Source organism: Eulemur rufifrons, chromosome 16, assembly GCF_041146395.1.
Source record: "Eulemur rufifrons isolate Redbay chromosome 16, OSU_ERuf_1, whole genome shotgun sequence".
In the NCBI taxonomy this organism is placed as follows: Eukaryota; Metazoa; Chordata; class Mammalia; order Primates; family Lemuridae; genus Eulemur; species Eulemur rufifrons.
Window position 1 is genome coordinate 18,289,292 of NC_090998.1, and position 21,030 is coordinate 18,310,321.

The 21,030-nt window shown below is 36.0% G+C and overlaps 1 protein-coding gene across 8 annotated transcripts in view; it reads left to right on the forward strand.

Annotated features, from left to right (window-relative positions):
• PLEKHA5 (pleckstrin homology domain containing A5) overlaps nucleotides 1-21,030 on the forward strand; it is a 230,602-nt gene that overhangs the window by 205,415 nt on the left and 4,157 nt on the right. For 3 of the 8 annotated variants that reach the window (XM_069491517.1, XM_069491519.1, XM_069491520.1), the window contains 8 exons: nucleotides 3,731-3,827; nucleotides 4,965-5,011; nucleotides 6,906-7,026; nucleotides 10,721-10,839; nucleotides 14,688-14,897; nucleotides 15,879-16,019; nucleotides 16,823-16,947; nucleotides 19,531-19,676. In XM_069491517.1, the coding sequence (XP_069347618.1) occupies nucleotides 3,731-3,827; nucleotides 4,965-5,011; nucleotides 6,906-7,026; nucleotides 10,721-10,839; nucleotides 14,688-14,897; nucleotides 15,879-16,019; nucleotides 16,823-16,947; nucleotides 19,531-19,676 (1,006 nt within the window). Of the gene's footprint in view, nucleotides 1-3,730; nucleotides 3,843-4,964; nucleotides 5,012-5,801; nucleotides 5,991-6,905; nucleotides 7,027-10,720; nucleotides 10,840-14,687; nucleotides 14,898-15,878; nucleotides 16,020-16,822; nucleotides 16,948-19,530; nucleotides 19,677-21,030 lie in introns of all 8 variants that reach the window. The other 5 variants (XM_069491515.1, XM_069491514.1, XM_069491518.1 and 2 more) reach the window with 3 other exon arrangements.

Here is a 21,030-nt window from a genome sequence, read left to right on the forward strand (position 1 = left end):
AACTGTTTTTTTTCTTGGTAACACACAGCCCACCTTGTTGGATTTATGCATACCCTTAACAGTTTTTACATTACTGTCTAACTGACACCTGGATTTCAATGACAGGAATCTTACTTACCTGGTGAGCCCAGGAGTAGTCTACGTGCCTAACTGTCTCAGCTCTGTCTGCAGTTCCAATAAATGTGGCTTCGTAGTCTTTCGCAACTCCATCTGTGTCATTTGGCATTGAGGTGTTGAATTACATGAATTTATCAAATAATGGATATTTTATCTTTTTATAAAATTATTCGAATCTGTCCTGTACTAAATGTCTCTCTTTTTTTGTCAAATTATATTAGCTTGTTGTCATGACTGACATAGTATTAGAATAGGGGAAGAGACAGCTCCATTTGGTATAAAGAATTCAATTTGTAAGCATGCAGAGCTGGATTCGGGTTTTAGGCATTAGTTTTCTTATCTCTAAAGTAGAAATAATACTTATCTTAAAGTATTACTCTAGGGAGTAGAAATAATATATGTTTGAGACAATAATAAAAGTTACTTCATGCTGATGACCCTATATAAATTTGATCATCTGTATTGGAAACCCAGTGGGCTCAACAGACAAATCAATAGAACAGATAAAAGGTTAGTAAGATTAACTCGTGGAAAATCACCTGTCCCCTCTCTTTGTGCTGTCCAATATAGTACTTGCCACGTGCAGTTTTTGGGCACGTGAAATGTGGCCATTGTGGCTGAGGAACTGAACTTTTAGTTGTGTATTTTTTTTTTTTTTTTCCACAGAGTCTCGCTCTGTTGCCCAGCCTAGAGTGAGTGCCGTGGCATCAGCCTAGCTCACAGCAACCTCAAACTCCTGGGCTTAAGCGATCCTACTGCCTCAGCCTCCCGAGTAGCTGGGACTACAGGCATGCACCACCATGCCCGGCTAATTTTTTCTGTATATTTTTAGCTGTCCAGATCATTTCTTTCTATTTTTAGTAGAGACGGGGTCTCGCTCTTGCTCAGGCTGGTCTCGAACTCCTGATCTCAAACAATCCACCCACCTCGGCCTCCCAGAGTGCTAGGATTACAGTCGTGAGCCACCACGCCCGGCCGTATTCATTTTAATTATCTGTATTTAAATAGCTATATGTGGTTGTGACTTCTGTATTGGACACTGAAGTTACACTATCAATAATCAGCTATAAAAATGAGCTACTAAAATACACTAGAAAAAAACTATAGATATGATAATCCAGAGGTCTTTTCCTGTAAAAGACTAGGTATTAAATATTATTCTTACCTCACAGGCCACACTAAAGAGACTGTGGGCCAGAGCAGTTTGCAAATTCCATATTTAACCTAACAAAAAATGTTCATGAAAATTTAATAACTATATTATAAAACATAAGAGAATACTTGAATTAATGAAGAGGTATAATTGGTATATCATTTTTATTGATGGTCTGATTTGATGTTTTAACAATGAAAATTCTGTCCATAAATGTCATCCCGTTCTAACCAGAATTCTAGTAGAATTTTCTAAAGAAATTTTAAAAGTAGTTCTAATGTTTTTAAAGTATGATAAAAACCACAAGTGCTTAAAACATTTTTTTGAGAAAATAAAGAAGTAGAAGGCACACTCTGAATGGTAGCATTGCACATGCTTCCTTAGACCAGTTGCGTAACAACTTTGGGTCTCAGTTTCCACAACTATAAAATGAAAATAATAATAGTACCTACCCCTACTAGGTTATTATGATTATTGTTATATAATGTGTTGATATTTTTGAAGCACTTAAGACTAGAACTGACGGCCGGGCGAGGTGGCTCACGCCTGTAATCCTAGCACTCTGGGAGGCCGAGGTGGGCGGATCGTTTGAGCTCAGGAGTTCAAGACCAGCCTGAGCAAGAGCGAGACCCCATCTCTACTAAAAATAGAAAGAAATTATATGGACAGCTAAAAATATATATAGAAAAAATTAGCCGGGCATGGTGGTGCATGCCTGTAGTCCCAGCTACTCGGGAGGCTGAGACAGGAGGATCGCTTGAGCCGAGGAGTCTGAGGTTGCTGTGAGCTAGGCTGACGCCACGGCACTCACTCTAGCCTGGGCAACAGAGTGAGACTCTGGGAAAAAAAAAAAAAAAAAATTAAAAAAAAAAAAAACAATAAAAAAAGACTAGAACCAGGCACATAAAACTTACTGTGTAAGTGTTGGTTAAATAAATAAGCAAGCAAGGAAACATGCAAAACCATAGTTTTAAACATGGTATAAGAAAAAATAGACCAATGGAACAAAATAGAGAATTCAACAGGAGACCATGAATATGTGAGAATTTATGTGTTAGCAGTAGTACCACTGATCAATAGGAAAAAGATAGATTATTACTAAATGCCATTGGAATATAGGCTCGCTGCATTGATCTGCTTGCAGAGTTTACTATCTAGATTTTCAAGAAACTTTTTCTTTCTGATTTGTAAAAATAATCCATTAGAAAAACAGACAAAGAATATGAGTAGTTAATTCATAGAAAGGAAAACTGAGATTACTAACAAGTCACTAGTAATCAAAAAAATGTAAATAAAACAAAAATTAGATTTGCATTGTATACCTTTCAGATGGGCAAAAATATGTGTATCTATATTTAAGTTATTATAAAAGTGATACATATTCTATATAAATATGCAAGTATCTGATTTTTATAGTTGATCTTTCCTTCCTGTGTATCAGTAATTCACATCTCTGGGCTGTAATTGTGTTTGGTGCTTGGGTGAGCACTTCCTCCTTTTATTTTGCTTCCAGCCTGTACCTTGGAAAACTAGATAACTAAAGTTATGTAGTGAGTTTTTAAAACAGTGTTGGTTCGTAATATTTAGGCTTACAAACTTTGAAAACAGATTTCTACCCCTCAGAGGACTTTTCAGCATACTGATGAAATACTAATATTCACCATCATAAAAAATTGATATTTAGTGAAAGAAATTGTTTGTCTAATCTGACAGTTTTTATACTTTCACTGTCTATATTTTAGAATAAAGTTACATTCCTAAAAACGATGGTTATTATTACCTAAAACAGGGTTATTGTTATTTATCATTAAGAGTCTTAAGAGTTCTAATAGAATCTTAGAGAAAACCAATATGATCTTACTTTGGTTTCGGTTAGAGTATTTAGCCTAAGAACATTATATAGGAAATTAAAAGTAAGAAAGTGGGCTGGATGCAGTGGGCCATGCCTGTAATCCTAGCACTTCGGGAAGCTGAGGTGGGAGGATTACTTAAGGCCAGGAGTTTCAAAACCAGCCTGAGCAACATTGTGAGACTCCGTCTCTACAATAAAAAAAACAAAAACAGAAAAAAAAAAAAAGAACAAAATTAGCCAGGCATGTTGGTAGGTGCCTGTAGTCCCAGCTACTCGGGAGGATGAGGCAAGAGAATTGCTTGAGCCCAGGAGTTTGAGGCTGCTGTGAGCTAGGCTGACACCACGGCACTCCAGCCTGGACAATAGAGCAAGACTCTGTGTTAAAAAAAAAAAAAAAAAAGAACTCATCTGAGTATATTTTGTTAGTTGTCCCTGTTCATCTTTGCCACTGGAGCTGCAAAATTGGGAGGGCCACATAGATCATATTAAATATTCTTAAAACTTAATCCACTGCAATTCTCAGTTTTTAAATATATAATTAGTGGAATTTATAACTTCATTTAATGATTTTTTTTCCCTGTGTGTGATCTATCTGTTTTTACTGATAGACTGAGTCAGCAGGAATTCAGCGTGCGCAGATTCAGAAAGAACTTTGGAGAATTCAGGATGTCATGGAAGGGCTGAGTAAACACAAACAGCAAAGAGGTACTACAGAAGCAGGTAAATTAGCTTTGCATTTTATTTTGTGATGCCTGACCACCGTGTTACAGCCCTGCATCATTTAACAACAGGAGTACATTCTGAGAAAGCATCGTTAGACAATTTCATCATTTTGTAAACATCATAAAGTGTACTTACACAAACCTAGTGGTGTGGCCTGCTACACACCTAGGCTATCTGGAATAGCCTATTGCTTTTAGGCTACAAACCTGTACACTGTGTTACTGAAATGAATACTGTAGGCAATTATAACACAATTGTAAGTATTTGTGCATGTAAACATTATATCTAAATATAGAAAAGATAATGTGTTCTGCTATGACAGCTAAGACAGCTATGACTAGGCGATAAGAATTTTTCATCTCCATTATAATCTTAGGGGCCACCACCACATATGGTCTGTTGTTGGCTGAAACATAGTTATGCAGTGCATGACTTTTTATCTAAATATGATGACACATATAATTGGCTTTCTTTTGCTATTTTCATGAATTTGACATCAGCAAACAGGCACTCTTCTTTGTAACATTGAATCAATACACAAGTTTATAAAGTAAAAAGAAAAAACTCTGCCAACCACACTCACACGAAAATAATAATTGTTTTATATGTATAATTATAAACACATATGCTGTTTGGGCTTTACGAATTCTTTTCCCCCCACAATAAAAAATGGGATCATGCTGTATCTATTTTTCCATAATTTTGTTTCAGGGGGTTTTTTGCTGCCATAAGCCATGCTACTATGAACATTATTAATACATATAACTGAATATACACTTGATGGATTCCAAGAAGTGAGAAATAAGCACACATTTTTCATTTTGATAAGTGCAGCCAAACTGCCATCCTAAAAGATTATATCAAATTATGCTTACAGTATAATATTTGAGAAAATATTACAGTAATATTTGAGAAAACCATTTCCGTATACTCTTGTTTAAACTAAATGTTTTAATTTGTATTTTTTTAATATGATTGGTTTCAAATTCTGAAAGCATTAAGTGAGGGGTTAAAAACGGAAGGCTTCACTTAAAATAAATGAAATGAAATTCTTCATTCTGTAGATTTAGAAAGATGTGTTTAGTATAAGTAGTTATGTTTTCTAAATTTTTTAAATAGGTACAGCAGGATTAAAGCCTTTCTCAACAGTTAAGTACAAAAATGAGGTAAGTTTAGATTGTTTTTCTGACTATAAATCAATTTAAATGTTTAACATACGAATTAAAAGTAATTAAGTCTTTACTATAATAATAATGTCTCAAATATATTAAAGAGTTATTGCTTTAATCTTGAAGTTTTATTGGTTCAGTAATTTTATGTTGCTAACGTGATTTTTCTTCCCTTTTTAATGCAAAAAATATTAAACCACATTTCATCTATGTTCTAAAATTTTAACATTGTCATACTTGTTCTAATCTAAGTAATTTGAATATTTATCATTGTTTCTTATACTTCATAAAATTTGTAGAATGATTGATAAATAAGTTGGCTGTGTGTCATGAATATCATAGAGAATTTACAGCTACAAAGAGATACTGTCAACCTAATTCAAAGAGTGTATGGTCTTGAATTTTGTATAAAAGCCAGACAAAAAGAAATGTTTCTTTTTTCCTCTTAAAAATAAGAGTAAGATTTTTGAATTAATTCTTTCCTTCTATTTTTAAAATGAAATCCAGTAACTAGTTTTACTCAGTGATCTGTTTCAATGTTGAGTTTCAGTATAAAGCTAACTTATGTGTTATAGAAAAAAAAAATTAGATGCAACCACATTTAAAACTCAGGTATTGGCTATCATAAAGATTTTTGCTTGTACTTTTCGATGCGAGACTTTTGGCTTGGCAGTGTCCCTTTAAGTATCTTAAAATAAATTTAAGTTAACATACCTTTGCAAAGAATTTAGATGTGCTTAATTTCAATCTGCTTATCTAAATAAGGTGACTATTCTACAATCTTTAGGAAGAGGAAGTAGTCCCACCTCGTCCTCCACTTCCTCGGTCCTATGACTTTACAGAGCAGCCTCCCATAATCCCCCCTCTGCCCAGTGATAGCAGCTCCTTGCTCTGTTATAGCAGGGGCCCAGTGCATCTGCCTGAAGAAAAGAAGATTCATCAAGTTCAAGGATATCCAAGAAATGGATCTCACTGTGTAAGTGGCTGGAATGGCCACAGAATAATAAATCATACATGCCCTTTCATTTTTGAAAATTAATTTATTTCACACTGAAACTTATTTTTTATTATAACCCCACTTTTAGCCAGTGCTTTTTTGTTCATATATAACTTTATCACATGTGTTTTCCGGTTTTGGTTTTCCCATTCTCATTTGTTAATAGTTTCATAATTTTAATATTTCATCATTTCTTAATTTTTTTATATTTTCATAAAGTGATAACTTTGCACATGTTGAAGAAGCCATATTTTATAATAACTATACCATTTTAGAATATTAGAGGCAAAATTTTATCTTTAGATGAGAAAGAAGGGAGAAAGAAAAAGATTGTTGTTACTGGGAAAGGTAAAAGGGTTGGGCAGTTTGGTCTAGGGAAAGTGTTCAAAGATATGAACGTTGCCAAGGAGAGATGCTACCCTTGGAAACTGGAAATAAGAGGTTTGGAGTTAAGCAAATAAATGTAAAATGTAATAAGGAGAAACGAATAAGAAAAAAGGAAGAGAGCTAGTTTGAGAACAACAAAGTGTTCTGTGACAGGAATTTTAGTACCACCTTCTAAATGAAAATGTATTGAATTAACATAATTATTTTTAGAATTCAGTTATACCATGATAAAATGTGACTTTGTTCTTAAGGGTAATGTTCTTTCTTTTAAAACAAGAGGTTTTACTGGTTAAAAATCTTTCAAATTCCTTTTTTCTACTTAGTTGTGAGACATATATATATATGTATGTATATATAGAGAGAGAATGTTATATCCTAGATAGCTCTCCAGGGCTATTAATTTTTAGACTTTAATTTCAGTCTTTAGAGGTACACATTTGAAAAGAAATTTTTAGCATTTTGACATTGTTGTTGTTGTTGTTGTTAATTACACGTCTTCCTTTCAAGGGTCCAGATTATAGACTCTACAAGAGTGAACCAGAGTTAACAACAGTGGCAGAAGTTGATGAATCTAATGGAGAAGAAAAATCAGAACCTGTTTCTGAGATGGAAACTTCCGTTGTTAAAGGTCAGCATTTGGAATGTTCTGTCTCCTGTTTTTAGGGTTTTGGGTTTTGGTTTTTTTCCCCATTTTAGTAATAAATGCAATTTACATGTTGACCCAATACGTATACAAGTCCACACTCCTTTATCTGAAACCTTTGGAATCTGATGAGTTTCTGAGTTATGAAATTTTTAGGTGTAAGGAAGACGGTATGGCCCATCAAACACACATGGCATCTCAGCTAGGAAGGACACAGCACCCCCTTTTTCAAAACACGTTAGAATTTTGGGAATATCCTAAGTGGGCTAAAAACAGATGAAAAATAACAAGTATCACATCAGATTAGGTTTTACTGAGAAATAAACTTATGCCAAACTTTTTTAAAGCATTTCGTTTCCTGAGGTTCTTTTTTTTTTTCTGTTTCAAAATTATGTATAAGAAATTAGGCCGGGCGCGGTGGCTCACGCCTGTAATCCTAGCACTCTGGGAGGCCGAGGTGGGCGGATCGTTTGAGCTCAGGAGTTCGAGACCAGCCTGAGCAAGAGCGAGACCCCATCTCTACTAAAAATAGAAAGAAATTATATGGACAACTAAAAATCTATACAGAAAAAATTAGCCGGGCATGGTGGCGCATGCCTGTAGTCCCAGCTACTCGGGAGGCTGAGGCAGGAGGATCGCCTGAGCCCAGGAGTTTGAGGTTGCTGTGAGCTAGGCTGACGCCACGGCACTCACTCTAGCCTGGGCAACAGAGTGAGACTCTGTCTCAAAAAAAAAAAAATAAAAATAAAAAAAAAATAAAATTAAAAGAAATTAATGGCTAAAACAAATTTTGACACAATTTCCATAAAGTAAATTCTGAAATAATACTTTTTCTTAACTAGGTGTACTCTGATTTGTTTTTTTTAATGCTGATGATTCTTTAAGAAATCAGTATCATAAAGAAAACGGTAGGTGGCCGGGTGCCGGGGTTCACACCTGTAATCCTAGCACTCTGGGAGGCCAAGGCGGGAGGATTGCTGGCTAGAATTTCTGACCAGAAATTCAAGACCAGCCTGAGTAAGAACAAGACCCTGTCTCTACTAAAAATAGAAAAAATTAGCTGGGCATGGTGGCGCATGCCTGTAGTCCTAGCTACTCCGGAGGCTGAGGCAGGAGGATTGCTTGGCCCAGGAGTTTGAGGTTGCTGTGAGCTAGGCTGATGCCACGGCATAGCCTAAGGATAGAGTGAGACTCTCTGTCTTAAAAAGAAAAAACCTAGATGAAAAAGATAGAAAAAGCTACATACAGTGCAGTGCTTGAAACTTGATTGGACAATAGTTTAAAATAAAAGATAAAGCTCTAAAGTGGGACAATTGTAGAAATTTAAACATGTTCTAAATGTTAGCTAATAGTGTGATCACGGTATTGTTATGTAGGAGAACATCGTATATGAATTCTGAAACACTTAGGAGAAAAATATCTGCAACTGTCAAATGATTCAGCAAAAAAAGGATGTGTACATATTTATGCAGAGGTAAAGCAAATATTTCCAGCCTGAGCAAGAGCAAGACCCTATCTCTACTAACAAAATAGAAAAATTAACTGGGCATTGTAGTGTGTGCCTGTAGTCCCAGCTACTCAGGAAGCTGAGGCAGGAGGATCACTTGAGCCCAGGACTTTGGGGCCATCCTACATACAGCCTGGGCAACATAGCAAGACACTATCTCTTTTAAAAAAAAAAAAAAAAACCTCAGCAGATGTAGCCAGACTGCCCATTTGGCAACAAGCACTGATCTATAGGAGCTTAGCAACGCCTGTGCCTCTCAGACAGGATATGGAGAAAGAGTTGCCATTTATCACACAGGTAACATTTTTAATCCTTGTGGGCATTTTAGTTGTAGCCTCTTCTTAAGTGCAAGTTTTTAACACATATAGTAAATAAGAAGTGTTTTGTTCTTTGATTTTGCATGTGCTGTTCCATTTTTTCTTCTGGTTTCTACACAATCATAATGCTCTATGATAGATGTGGGATAAATGTGACTGGTCAGGTTTATAAAATTTAAAAATGATTTAATAAGTTATGTAAAGTGATTTTAATTCATAATAGAAATTTAATTGACTTGAAAATAGTGAAAGTAGATAAACCATCATTTGTTCTATCATTACATGTATTTATTTACTCATAATAAATACATCATCTGAAATATGCTCTCTAATGTGTTTTGAATTCTTTCTGGAAGTTTTGCCTTTTTTTGTTGTTTTTTTTTTTTTTTTTTTTTTTTTGAGACAGAGTCTTGCTCTGTCACGCGGGCTAAAGTGCTTTGGTGTCATCACAACTCACTGCACTCTCAAACTCCTGGGCTCAAACGGTCTTCCTGCCTCAGCCTCCCAAGTAGCTGGGAGTACAGGCATGGGCCACCACCCCCAGCTAATTTTTCTATTTTTAATAGAGACAGGGTCTCACTCTTACTCAGGCTAAGCTCAAGTGATCTTCCCAATTCTGCCTCCCAGAGTGCTAAGATTACAGGCGTGAGCTACCACACCTGGCCTGGAAGTTTTGCCTCTTTTAAAAGTTTGGGGTTGGCTGGTCCAAGTGCAGTGGTGTTAATAACTAATTGGTCACAACCAGTTACAGATTCCTTTGTTCCTTCTGCACTCCCACTGTTTCACTTGACTAGCCTTAAATAAAAAATAAAAAAATATAATTTAAAAAAAGTTTGGGGTTTATGTAGGCAGATTCTGGAATGGGTTTTAAAGAAAAAGTTTGGGTTTTGTTTTAACTTATAGTCTCCTATATAAATTACCTGAAGTACACTGACTAATCAATTACGGTGTCATTTATTATGTGCCGCATGACTTAAGGTAAGGAGTCTTAAAAATGGGCCACTACCTAGCATAATAAGAGGTTTTTTCTTTGTAACTTTAAGTGAACCCAAAAAGAGTGAGGCTTTTTTTTTTTTTTTAAATCAAAACCATTGAGATTTTAGTAATTTGTTTTTACTAGTGTTTTCAGTGGATGATAGTATATAGATTCTGCTTATACATGTTGACTGCGATGTAAATGCATATATGTTAAATTACATGTTTGTTGTATTAATGTTTTCTAACTATAAAAGTGGTATGTGTTCATTTTAAGAGATTTTTCAAAATACAAGAGAGAAAGTGAAAATGATTACTTATGGTTAACTATTGTTAACATTGTTAGTGGCTACTTTGTTGAGGCAATGTGGTGTGATTCAAGAAAAACAGTCATAGGTGGGTATAGTGGTACACACCTGTTATTCTAGCTACTCGGGAGGCTAAGGCAGGAAGACTCTTGGAGTCCAGAAGTTTAAGACCAGCCTGGGCAACATAGTAAGACCCCCATCTCAAAAAGAAAAAGTATAAAACCAAACCGAAATTAAAGACATTTAGGACAATCATTTAATCATTCTGGGCCATAACTTTTATAATTTGTAATATGTCAGTGGATTAAACTGTTTAGGATGATGGTAGAACTGTACCAGTGTAATAAAAGAAGTCATTTTATAAATAATTTTTTAATGTCATCTGTTAATCTATAGCACTTTATTTCTAAATGTAACCCTAAATTTTTCTGATAGTGTCATTGATTGACTTATGGCTGTTTGTAAATAAATTTGCTTTCTGATTTTAAAAGCATCAGAAATTAAGCATGTCAAAAGAAAGCAATGTTGTGTAAGAGATATTTTGTAGAACTTACTGCTGTTTTAATTTTTAGGTTCACACTTTCCTGTTGGAGTAGTCCCGCCAAGAACAAAATCACCGACTCCTGAATCTTCGACAATAGCCTCATATGTGACCTTAAGGAAAACTAAGAAGATGATGGACCTAAGAACGGTATTTAACTTAACTTCTAGAAAGATTCTTAGACCTATTTATTGCTTTCTTGTATGTTTCCATTTTTAGTATTTTATCAAAATTCTTCTTAGTACTCTAACTAAAACTCAGTAACCTTAGTGCTTCTTAAAATTTCATTTAGAGATTTAGCACCTCAGAGGACAGACCTAGTCAATACCTAATTGAGATTTCTTTTGATCCGCCTTGACATGGGGTCTTGGTCTACAGTTTGTAGAATCTCCTCTCTGAATGCTGCCCTGTACTACATCCCTTGACACATCTAAGAATCTCCTGGATGAGGGTGATAGATATGTCCTGTGGCCACCCAAAAGTTAATGGCTCTCCTGGTTAGCCTGAATTTGCAGGGCCTTTTATCTATGGTAGGTTTGGAGTTTGCCAAAACTCCGGTTACCCTGAGAAATGTGAATTGGGACTGAGGAATAAATCCTGTATTTCACATTTTCATCTGAAATTCATTTAATTCAAACTGACTCTAAACCAGTTTAATACTGTTCTTGGGAATATGGTGAGATACTTAACTCCCTTTCCCCAAGTATCCTCTAGAATTGGGGGCTGCAAAAAAGTTTTCATCTTCATAAATGCTGTATCTATTTATTATGAGATAATCTTAAGCAATAAGAAAAGGCTGAAAGGTACTACAAATGATAAGATGCATGGCTGTTTTTGGAAGATTACAGCTACAGGTGTACTGAACAAGCATGCATGTAAAAAAAGAGAAAATAAAAAGTACAGGTACAAAGTATATGCCAAAAATATCTGACAAATTCATAGATAAGAATTGTAAGTTTTTTCAATTAGTAAAAATTATAAAAACCTATAAAAATAATTATTGTGGAATAAAAATAATGAATAGCTGTATGAGAATTAACATTAGTGGTCATGACACTGGAATACTATTGTTTGTTCAGAGAGGCGATTTTTACAGATTGAAAGGGTGTTTTCTTTGGAAATTGTCATGCTAAAATAAATCAACAGAAAAAAGACTAAAAAAAAAAACATATTGAGATCAAGCAGGAAGATCTTAGTTGATTCATATTATTCTACCACTATCTTAAATATTAAAAGTAAGACTTTTACATAACCAAATACCAGAGAAAAAAGTATAGGAGACCATAGTAATATATCTTGATACAGGAAAGGACTTTATGTGATACCAGTGCCAGAAGAAAATACTTGCAATGCATGTAACAGACAAGTATCCTAATAGATGAGGAACATCTATAAATCTTGAACATTTTTTAAATGGAAAATAATATAACAATAATTTATAAATATATAGAACATTGCTCAGCCGCAATAGTAAGTTTTAAAATGCTAACCACAACCCCAATGAGGTATTCTTTTCCAGTTATCATATTGGGGGAAAAAAACCTAAAAATTAATAATATACAGCCTTTAAAAAGAATAAAGGAGGTGTGTACAATGTGGTAACTTGAAAAAGGAAGTTGCAGTGCAACAACATTTTTGCATAAGCATAAAAGTACTTTGGGAAAAACACACATTTGTTGTTACTAAAAATGACAGAAAAGGGGTGCTAAAGTAGTCAACTTCCCTGTCAGCGTGTAGAATTTACTTTTTGTTTGTTTGTTTGTTTTGTTTTTTAGTTTTTTGGGGTTTTTTTGTTGTTGTTTGTGTTTTGCAACATAGATGTGTTTTATTTTGCAAATAAATGAAGGTCATCATCAGTTCTGTATATTATGGCTTTTCCTTTTCCTTTTAGTTTCCATTTGAGCTCTTAGAGGTGTTCATTCTGTATTGTAGAAAATAGTCGAAGACAAAAATAGGACAAAAACATCCTAGCCCACAGCCGTTTTTCAGACTGCAATGGAGAGAAAAAGATCTTAGCAGTTAACCAGACATACTGCTTGGTCACAGAAATACTTATCTCTGCCCTGGACTGTCAAAAACTCTAGCAATGCCTATTACCATCTCGATTGGTTCCTGCCAACCCAAACCAGAGGACACAAAGAAGCCTATGGATTCTATTTTATGGATTCTAGAATATGTTTGATCTTTAAAATTTATATTGTATCAAATAAGCTAAAATTTGCTTCTGACTAATGCTTGAAGTACTATTTTAGTTCTTACGCCAATACTGTTTTTACAACTTTAGGAAGAAAGTGAGAAGTAAGAATTGGTTATTTAATATGACTAATATTTTTAAACCTTTCAGTTTCTATAAAATTAAGTAGAAACATGTTGGGAAAACCATAAAAATGAGCCAGATGTATAGAGAGAGCTGACTCTTGGCCAGGCACGGTGATTCACACCTGTAGTCCTAACACTCTGGGAGGTCAAGGTGGGAGGATCACCTGAGGCCAGGAATTTGAAGGAGTTGACCCTTGACAAATACAGGAGTTAGGGTTGCAGACCCCATGTGCAGTGGAAACTATGAGTATAACTTTTGACTCCCCCAAATCTTAACTATTAATAGCCTCCCATGGGCCAAAAGCCTTACTGATAACAGAAGTTAACACACATTTTGTATGTTGTGTGTATTATATACTATATTCTTTACAATAAAGTAAGCTAGAGAAAAAAATGTTACTGAGAAAATCGTAAGGTCTTGCTTTTATCTCTTGGTTCTTAAAAAAATAAAAATTTTTTAAATCATAAGGAAGAGAATATATTTACTATTCATTAAGTGGAGGGATCATCATAAAGGTCTTTATCCTTGTCATGTCAAGTAGGCTGAGGAGGAGGAGGAAAAGGAGGGGTTTGTCTTGCTGTCTCAGGGTGGCAGGAGCAAAAGGGGAGGTGGGAGAGGCAGGCACACTGGTGTAACTCTTACTGGAAAAAAATCCACATACAAATGAACACTCACAGTTAAAAAACCATAAAGGGTCAACTATACACATATATATGTATACATATATGCACATATATAAAAGTTATCAAATGACAATCTGATTCATAGAAAATAAATATTTTCATAGTTTTATTACTGATCATAAAATATCTAATGGTGTTTCTTCTACAGTCTTTTCACAGCAAATGTGTGACTTAAAATATTACATTTTCATTAAAATAAAAGAAATCTCTGGGCCGGGCACAGTGGCTCACAGCTTGTAATCCTTGCATTCTGGGAGGCCAAGGCGGGAGAATCGCTTTAACTCAGGAGTTCAAGACAAGCCTGAGCAGGAGTGAGACCCCATCTCTACAAAAAATAGAAAAATTAGCTGGGCATGGTGGTGTGGGCCTGTGGTCCCAGCTACTCGGTAGGCTGAGGCAAGAGGATGGCTTGAGCCCAGGAGTTTAAGGTTGCAGTGAGCTATGATGACACCACTGCACTCTAGCCTGGAGTCTAGCAACAGAGCGAGACTCTATCTCCAAAGCAATAAAAATTAAAAAATAAAAGAAATCTCTCATATTTACATACTATGATTCCCCCTTTTCTCCTAGTTTTTTTTTTTTTTTTTTTTTTTTTTTTTCCTATTCATTTTTTTCCTTCTTTCTTGGCAAAAAAATCTCAACAGATCTCCTAGTTTGAGTTCCATGCAGTTTCCTGTTTAAGAACCATGGGGTAGGCTTATACCAAAGCTAGTATCCCCTTTTCTTGTTTTTATTTTTTAATCCAAGAAAATTCCTTCTCTCTGTTCCTTGTCTCTCTTTCCTCCCTTATATATCTTCTCCCTTTCACTTTCTTTCCATCCTTGACCATGCATCACCAATTCCCAGTTAAGGATAAAATAATTTAATTTGATTTGCCTTTCTGGTGTTATCTGAGTCACATTCAAAACCTCCACTTTACCACACTTTTTATTGCATGGTACTTTTCACAAGCTAGTCTACATTTATGTGTTCATGTGTTTATCTTTGAATTAAAGGAAAGACCAAGAAGTGCAGTGGAACAGCTCTGTTTGGCTGAAAGTACTCGACCTAGGATGACGGTGGAAGAGCAAATGGAGAGAATAAGGAGACATCAGCAAGCATGCCTAAGGGAAAAGAAAAAAGGTTTAAATGTTATTGGTGCTTCAGACCAGTCACCCTTACAAAGTCCTTCAAATTTAAGGGAGACTCCATTCAGGGTTAATCAGGTATATCAGTTGCTTTTGACCATTCTTGTGTGCAAATCTAATATCACATGAATTCTAGCATCATGGAGTTGGTATACATGACTGATGGTTCTTACAAGGGCTACAAATATGGATAGTTATTTTGTATTCTTTAATTCTTATGATAATAAGCTAAGACAGCTAAGTAAAATGGAAATAATCCTGGGCTCAAAAGACTAAAGTACTTGTTGGATGCCTTTGCACCAGTTGCAGACTTAATCTCTTCTATTGTAAGGTGATAATACAACCTGCCCTCTCTCCCACACAGAGACACTAAGAAAATAAGTATTTAATATTTTCAACAAATGTAAAATGTCATACAGATTACCAAGGTAGTCCCCAATTCCCCTCCCAATAAAATGTGTCCTAATTTAACATGACCTGAATTGTAGCAGGAGAGAGCTGCTAAAGAAAAGTTTCAAGTCTACTATCCATCCCATCTCACCTTCAGCCTTATAAAATGACATCATGTTGTTTTCTTTGTGTGTGTTCATTGCCCCCATTACATAGCGGTCTAGCCAGCCTTTTCAGTAGCTTCTGTCTGGTCTATCACTGTTGGTAGACAGTTGTCACCTAGTAGTATCTTAGAGTTTATCTGTAATGGTATAAACTGGATGCATCAGCTGAAAGTGTTTCCCTGTCCTAATACACCTCCCTCCTCCATCCAGTCGAGAGCAGTCATTGCTAATGGAGATTAAACAAAGCAACAGTTGACTAATGGCACATTCTGCAAATTTCAAAATGGATGATTTTTTAAAAAGAGATGAGAAAAATGTGTAAAATACATATATGTTGATATATATACACACACACACATATTTCCTTTGTTGAATTTCGTAAGAAAACTTTGTGAGTGGAGAGCTAGGTTTTTTAAAAAATTTTTTTAAATTAACAGGTACTATCTATAAAATATACATGCATGCACACTGTAAATCTAAAAATGCTGCGTATTTCTTTGGGCAGACTCGGAGGAGGGATGATAATATTAAGGAACTGGACACTGTCGTTAGTGAAAACGATGTAAAGCCAGACCATGAACCTCCTGCAGCAGAAAGTGTTCGACTAAAAGAAGCTGAACCCCAAAATACGGATTTCAGCAAAGAGGTAGGGAGATTATTTTAGGACAGATATTTAAGATCTAGTGGTAAGGTTGAAAATAAAACGTTTATTTCAGTCACAGAGGCCATAGATCTAAATGAAATGGTAGGTTTCTTTTAATTTGATTGATGTATTCAGCCACATCAAAATAATGTATTCAGCCGGGCGCGGTGGCTCACGCCTATAATCCTAGCACTCTGGGAGGCCGAGGCGGGTGGATCATTTGAGCTCAGGAGTTCGAGACCAGCCTGAGCAAGAGCGAGACCCCATCTCTACTAAAAATAAAAAGAAATTCTCTGGCCAACTAAAAATATATATAGAAAAAATTAGCCGGGCATGGTGGCACATGCCTGTAGTCTCAGCTACTCGGGAGGCTAAGGCAGAAGGATTGCTTGAGCCCAGGAGTTTGAGGTTGCTGTGAGCTAGGCTGACGCTACGGCACTCTAGCCTGGGCAACAGAGTGAGACTCTGTCTCAAAAAATAAATAAATAAATAATGTACTAATTGAAAATGTAAAACATAATCAGTCAAGGCTAGAATAAATTACTGTTAACTCACTTAAGGAATCTTTTATCGCAACAGCTAGGTCTTATCAGTGTGCATCCTCTCTTTGGACAAATAACTTTTTGTATCCTAATGATAAAGAATGTTAATATTTTTAATATACTTGAATCTGAATTTATCATCATTTAATATTTGACAGTATAATTTTTTAATAAACTTTATTTTGGAATCATTTTAGATTTACTAATGAATATTAAATGTAATAAGAATTCTTTGAAAAGAAAACTTTTCTTTTTATCCTATAGTGTAAAAAAACTGAAAGTGTTTTTTATGAAATGGTTTTCAAACCTGAGCCAAATGGAGTAAATTCCGAGGAAGCGATGGATAAAGAAGAGAACAAAGAACAAATGCCTGAGGATGTTGCACACAGGTAATATGTAGAAATCGTTCGCAAAACTGTATAACTGCTTAAAAATGGTGAACGTCAGAGTCAAAAAGTGTGGATTCCAGTCCCAGCTTAGTTACTTAGGAGCTGTGGGATCCTGAGCAAGTTATATAATCTTGGGAAACTGCAGGTCCCTCACTTATAAAAATGGGAATAATAATAGTATCTATCTCACAAGTGTGTTATGAGGATTAAATAAGAAAATACATGCATAGCACTTAACACTGTGGTTAGTATTCTGTAAATGATACCTTTTTAAAAAATACCAAAAGGGGCCAGGCGCAGTGGCTCACGCCGGTAATCCTAGCACTCTGGGAGGCCGAGGGGGGCAGATTGTTTGAGCTCAGGAGTTCGAGACCAGCCTGAGCAAGAGCGAGACCCCATCTCTACTAAAAATAGAAAGAAATTATAGAGGCAGCTAAAAATATATATAGAAAAATTAGCCGGGCATGGTGGCGCATGCCTGTAGTCCCAGCTACTCGGGAGGCTGAGGCAGGAGGATCACTTGAGCCCAGGAGTTTAAGGTTGCTGTGAGCTAGGCTGATGCCATGGCACTGTAGCCCACGCAACAGAGTGAGTCTCTGTCTCAAAAAAAAAAAAAAAAAAAACAAAAGGCACGTAAGCTGTAACTAAATAAGCACCTGAGCATTGCCCGCAGTTGGCCGTCTGTGTCCAGGGCCGTGCATCTGCGGTTCCACATCCACGGATGTGGAGGCCAACTGCACCACACCATTTTATCTAGGGGACCTGAGCATCTGCAGGTTTTATAATCTGTGGGAGGTCTTGAAACCAATGTTCCACAGATACCAAGGGACAGCTGTGTAATAATGGACATCGATCATAATCTACATCGCCTGATGAAGAGTCCAGAAAGCACGGTGATTTGTTTTTATGTTTTAGCTGTGCTTCTTATCCAGCCTTTTTAAGCATATATCCTCAATTTCACCCTGAATAAATAAATCATCTATGCTAGAAAAGAGAAATGCTGTGATTTAATATTACTAAGAATGCCTTTATTTCTTCAGTGAATAGCAAGATTGAATTTGAAATGTCTGATAAGAAAACTCTCTGCTGAACTTTTATATTAATAGGCACAGATTGAAACACATCTAGTATATTAAAAATCATTGAGTTCATAATGATACAACAACAAAAACTAATTTTGTTGTCCACTGTGAAAGATGCTAGGGAATAGATTTTTTTTTAATTTATTATATTTTTTAATGAAGAATTTGATGAGGAAGAAATCAACTTTTAATTGCAAAACCTGGTACATAAAGGGAAAGAGCAAATATTTGTCTTGCTTTTCCCCCAAACCAACTATAACCAAATAGTTTGAGGTAACTATTTTCTTTTTTAGAATTTCAAGTGTGAGAGACGTAGAATGTCATTGCTTTGCCAATCCTAATGAAATACAGATTTGAACAATATACCTCAGTAGCCACTAAAGCTGTTAAGTGAAAATCTGACAGGAAACTTTATGACGAATGAATCAAGCTTATAACCCCAGAACTTACTGATCATTTTTAACATGACAGAAAGAAGCAATCTATTAATGCAATAGTAAGTGACACCCACCTAATGAAGTATTACTTGCTTCCCCCTAACCCTAAATCTGAACGAGCCTCAAAATCATATTACTTTATAATAAATATGAGGATACAATCATCAAAATCCAGAATGTGGTAAACTGTAGAACAGATAAACCACGTTCTTTCACATATAAAAATGGCCAAAAATAAAAGGGATGGGGGGCAGTTTGTTTTAGATTAAAGTTGACTTTAAGACACTTGTCAGGTAATACATGGACCTTGTTTAGATCCTGATTCATACAATTCTAAAATGACATTATAAGACAATTAGGAAAATTTGAACACCAACCGAATATTTGGTGGCATTAAAGGAGTAAAAATACATGCCAGAGCCAGGTGCAGTGGCGCACCTCTGTAGTTTCACCTACTCAGAGCAGGCTGAGGCAAGAGGATTGCTTTAGCCAAAGAGTTCAAGATCAGCCTGGAAAACATAGCAAGACTCCCGTCTCGTGTCTGGAATCTGCCTTAAAATAGATCAGGGAGTGGGACTGCGGGTTTAGATGAAGCAAGATTAACAAAAGTGTAGGTAGTTATTAAAGCGGGGTGTACAGATTTATTATTTGTTCTCATTTTTTTGTTTGAAATTTTCATAACAAAGAGCAAAAAGAAGAAAAGGGATTAATTGCAACCAAAATGTTAGCAGTTGTTAAATATACATGATGGTATCTTTTCTGTATGGTTAAGGAGCTGGGCATGGTGGCGCATGGCTGTAGTCCCAGCTACTCAGGAGGCTAAAGCAGAAGGATTGCTTGAGCCCAGGAGTTTGAGGTTGCTGTGAGCTAGTCCGACGCCACAGCACTCTAGCCCGGGCAACAGAGCCAGACACTGTCTCAAAAAACAAAAAACAAAAAAAAAAAAAAAAAGGAAAAGAGAGAAAAAAAACAAAGATAAATTTTTTAACAAAAAATTGGAAGCAGAAATTAATTACATTCCATTCTATAATAACAAAGTTTAAATATCAATCTATTTTCATTAGCCCTCAAGAGGAGACACAGATCACAAATCATAAACCAGAAGGTCACCTTGAAGAAAATATAAAGGACAATGTTCCCGAACAGGAAGAAACTGTTACTTCTTATGAATCAACTCCTGAGGTTTCTAGAGGAAGTCAAACAATGGCAGGTAGATATTACATATTCCAAAATTTTCTCACTGGTGCTTCCTCTGAACTTCTAAACTTATTTTCCATGTGGAAATTCTAACACTGGAGCCACTTAAGTACCTTGACTGCAGATTGTCAACTTTTGCCTTTCCATGTGCACGTTGGGAGGAAGCAACTGGACTGGGGGGCGGGTGCAACCCTGCCGCAGAGTCCGCTCTGGCGTGGGGATCAGCTCATCGGTTTGGGTTTGGGTTTTTGCTTTTAACTGTAACACATACAGAACACTTTTTCTAGTAAGAAGGTTAGTACTTGGGAAATTTATCTGTTTTGGGGGCTAGATTTCCAGAACATTCACAAACCTACCACTTTGGGAGCTGTTGAGGATTTAATATCTAACATACAGAATGGATGTGTTTATTCCAGCCCCTACAGTATAATCCAAATCTGGCTATTTCTTTAATAGTAGAAAATCATTTTTGTAACATACTAAAAAATATTCTTTGCTATTCTCTCATATTTTTTCAAACTCTTCACAGATACTGCTTTTTTTTTTTTTTTTTTCCTTTCTTTATGATTTTTGGGAGGTAGGGCTGGGGGATCACACCATTAGTACAGGTTATCAGCTTTGCTTCTTGTAGTCAGTAGGCAAAAACCATTTCTAGTAACCGCACCCCCCCCACCCCCAGCTCCTGCCCTTTTGCAGACAAGTAAGAACAATGAAATTCAGTTATTCAGGACAGTTCTTTGGAAGAGCGTGGGGTTCTAGACAAGCCATTTCCTGTATCTTATACACATAAAATATGCAAATTTATATAATCAGCCGTGTTTCCTTATAACAAATACTAAGGACTGCCTTTTGCTTTGCCTCTATCATTTATAAGGCAGCAGGCAGAGGAGTTCTCTCTTGTTTTTTTTTGTCAGTGGCTACTATTGATTATTGTACAAAATGGTGTGGTAGTATTAAACCCACAACATTTAAGTCATCTGTAGCATTAAGCTGCATGGAACTAGAAAAGATCCAGCAGGAACGCACTGATAAACAACTGAAAATTAACCTCAAATCGAAAAAAAGAAAAGAATTTCTAAACAGTGTTCAGGAGACATTTGATACTGAATAGTCAGATACCAGATTAGAAAATCACGACAGAGGCTGGGCGCGGTGGCTCACACCTGCAATCCTAACACTCTGGGAGGCCAAGGTGGGAGGAGTTTGAGACCAGCCTGAGTAAGACCGAGACCCCGTCTATATTAAAAATAGAAAGAAATTATATGGCCAGCTAAAAATATATATAGAAAAAATTAGCCGGGCATGGTGGTGCATGCCCGTAGTCCCAGCTACTTGGGAGGCTGAGGCAGGAGGATTGCTTGAGCCCA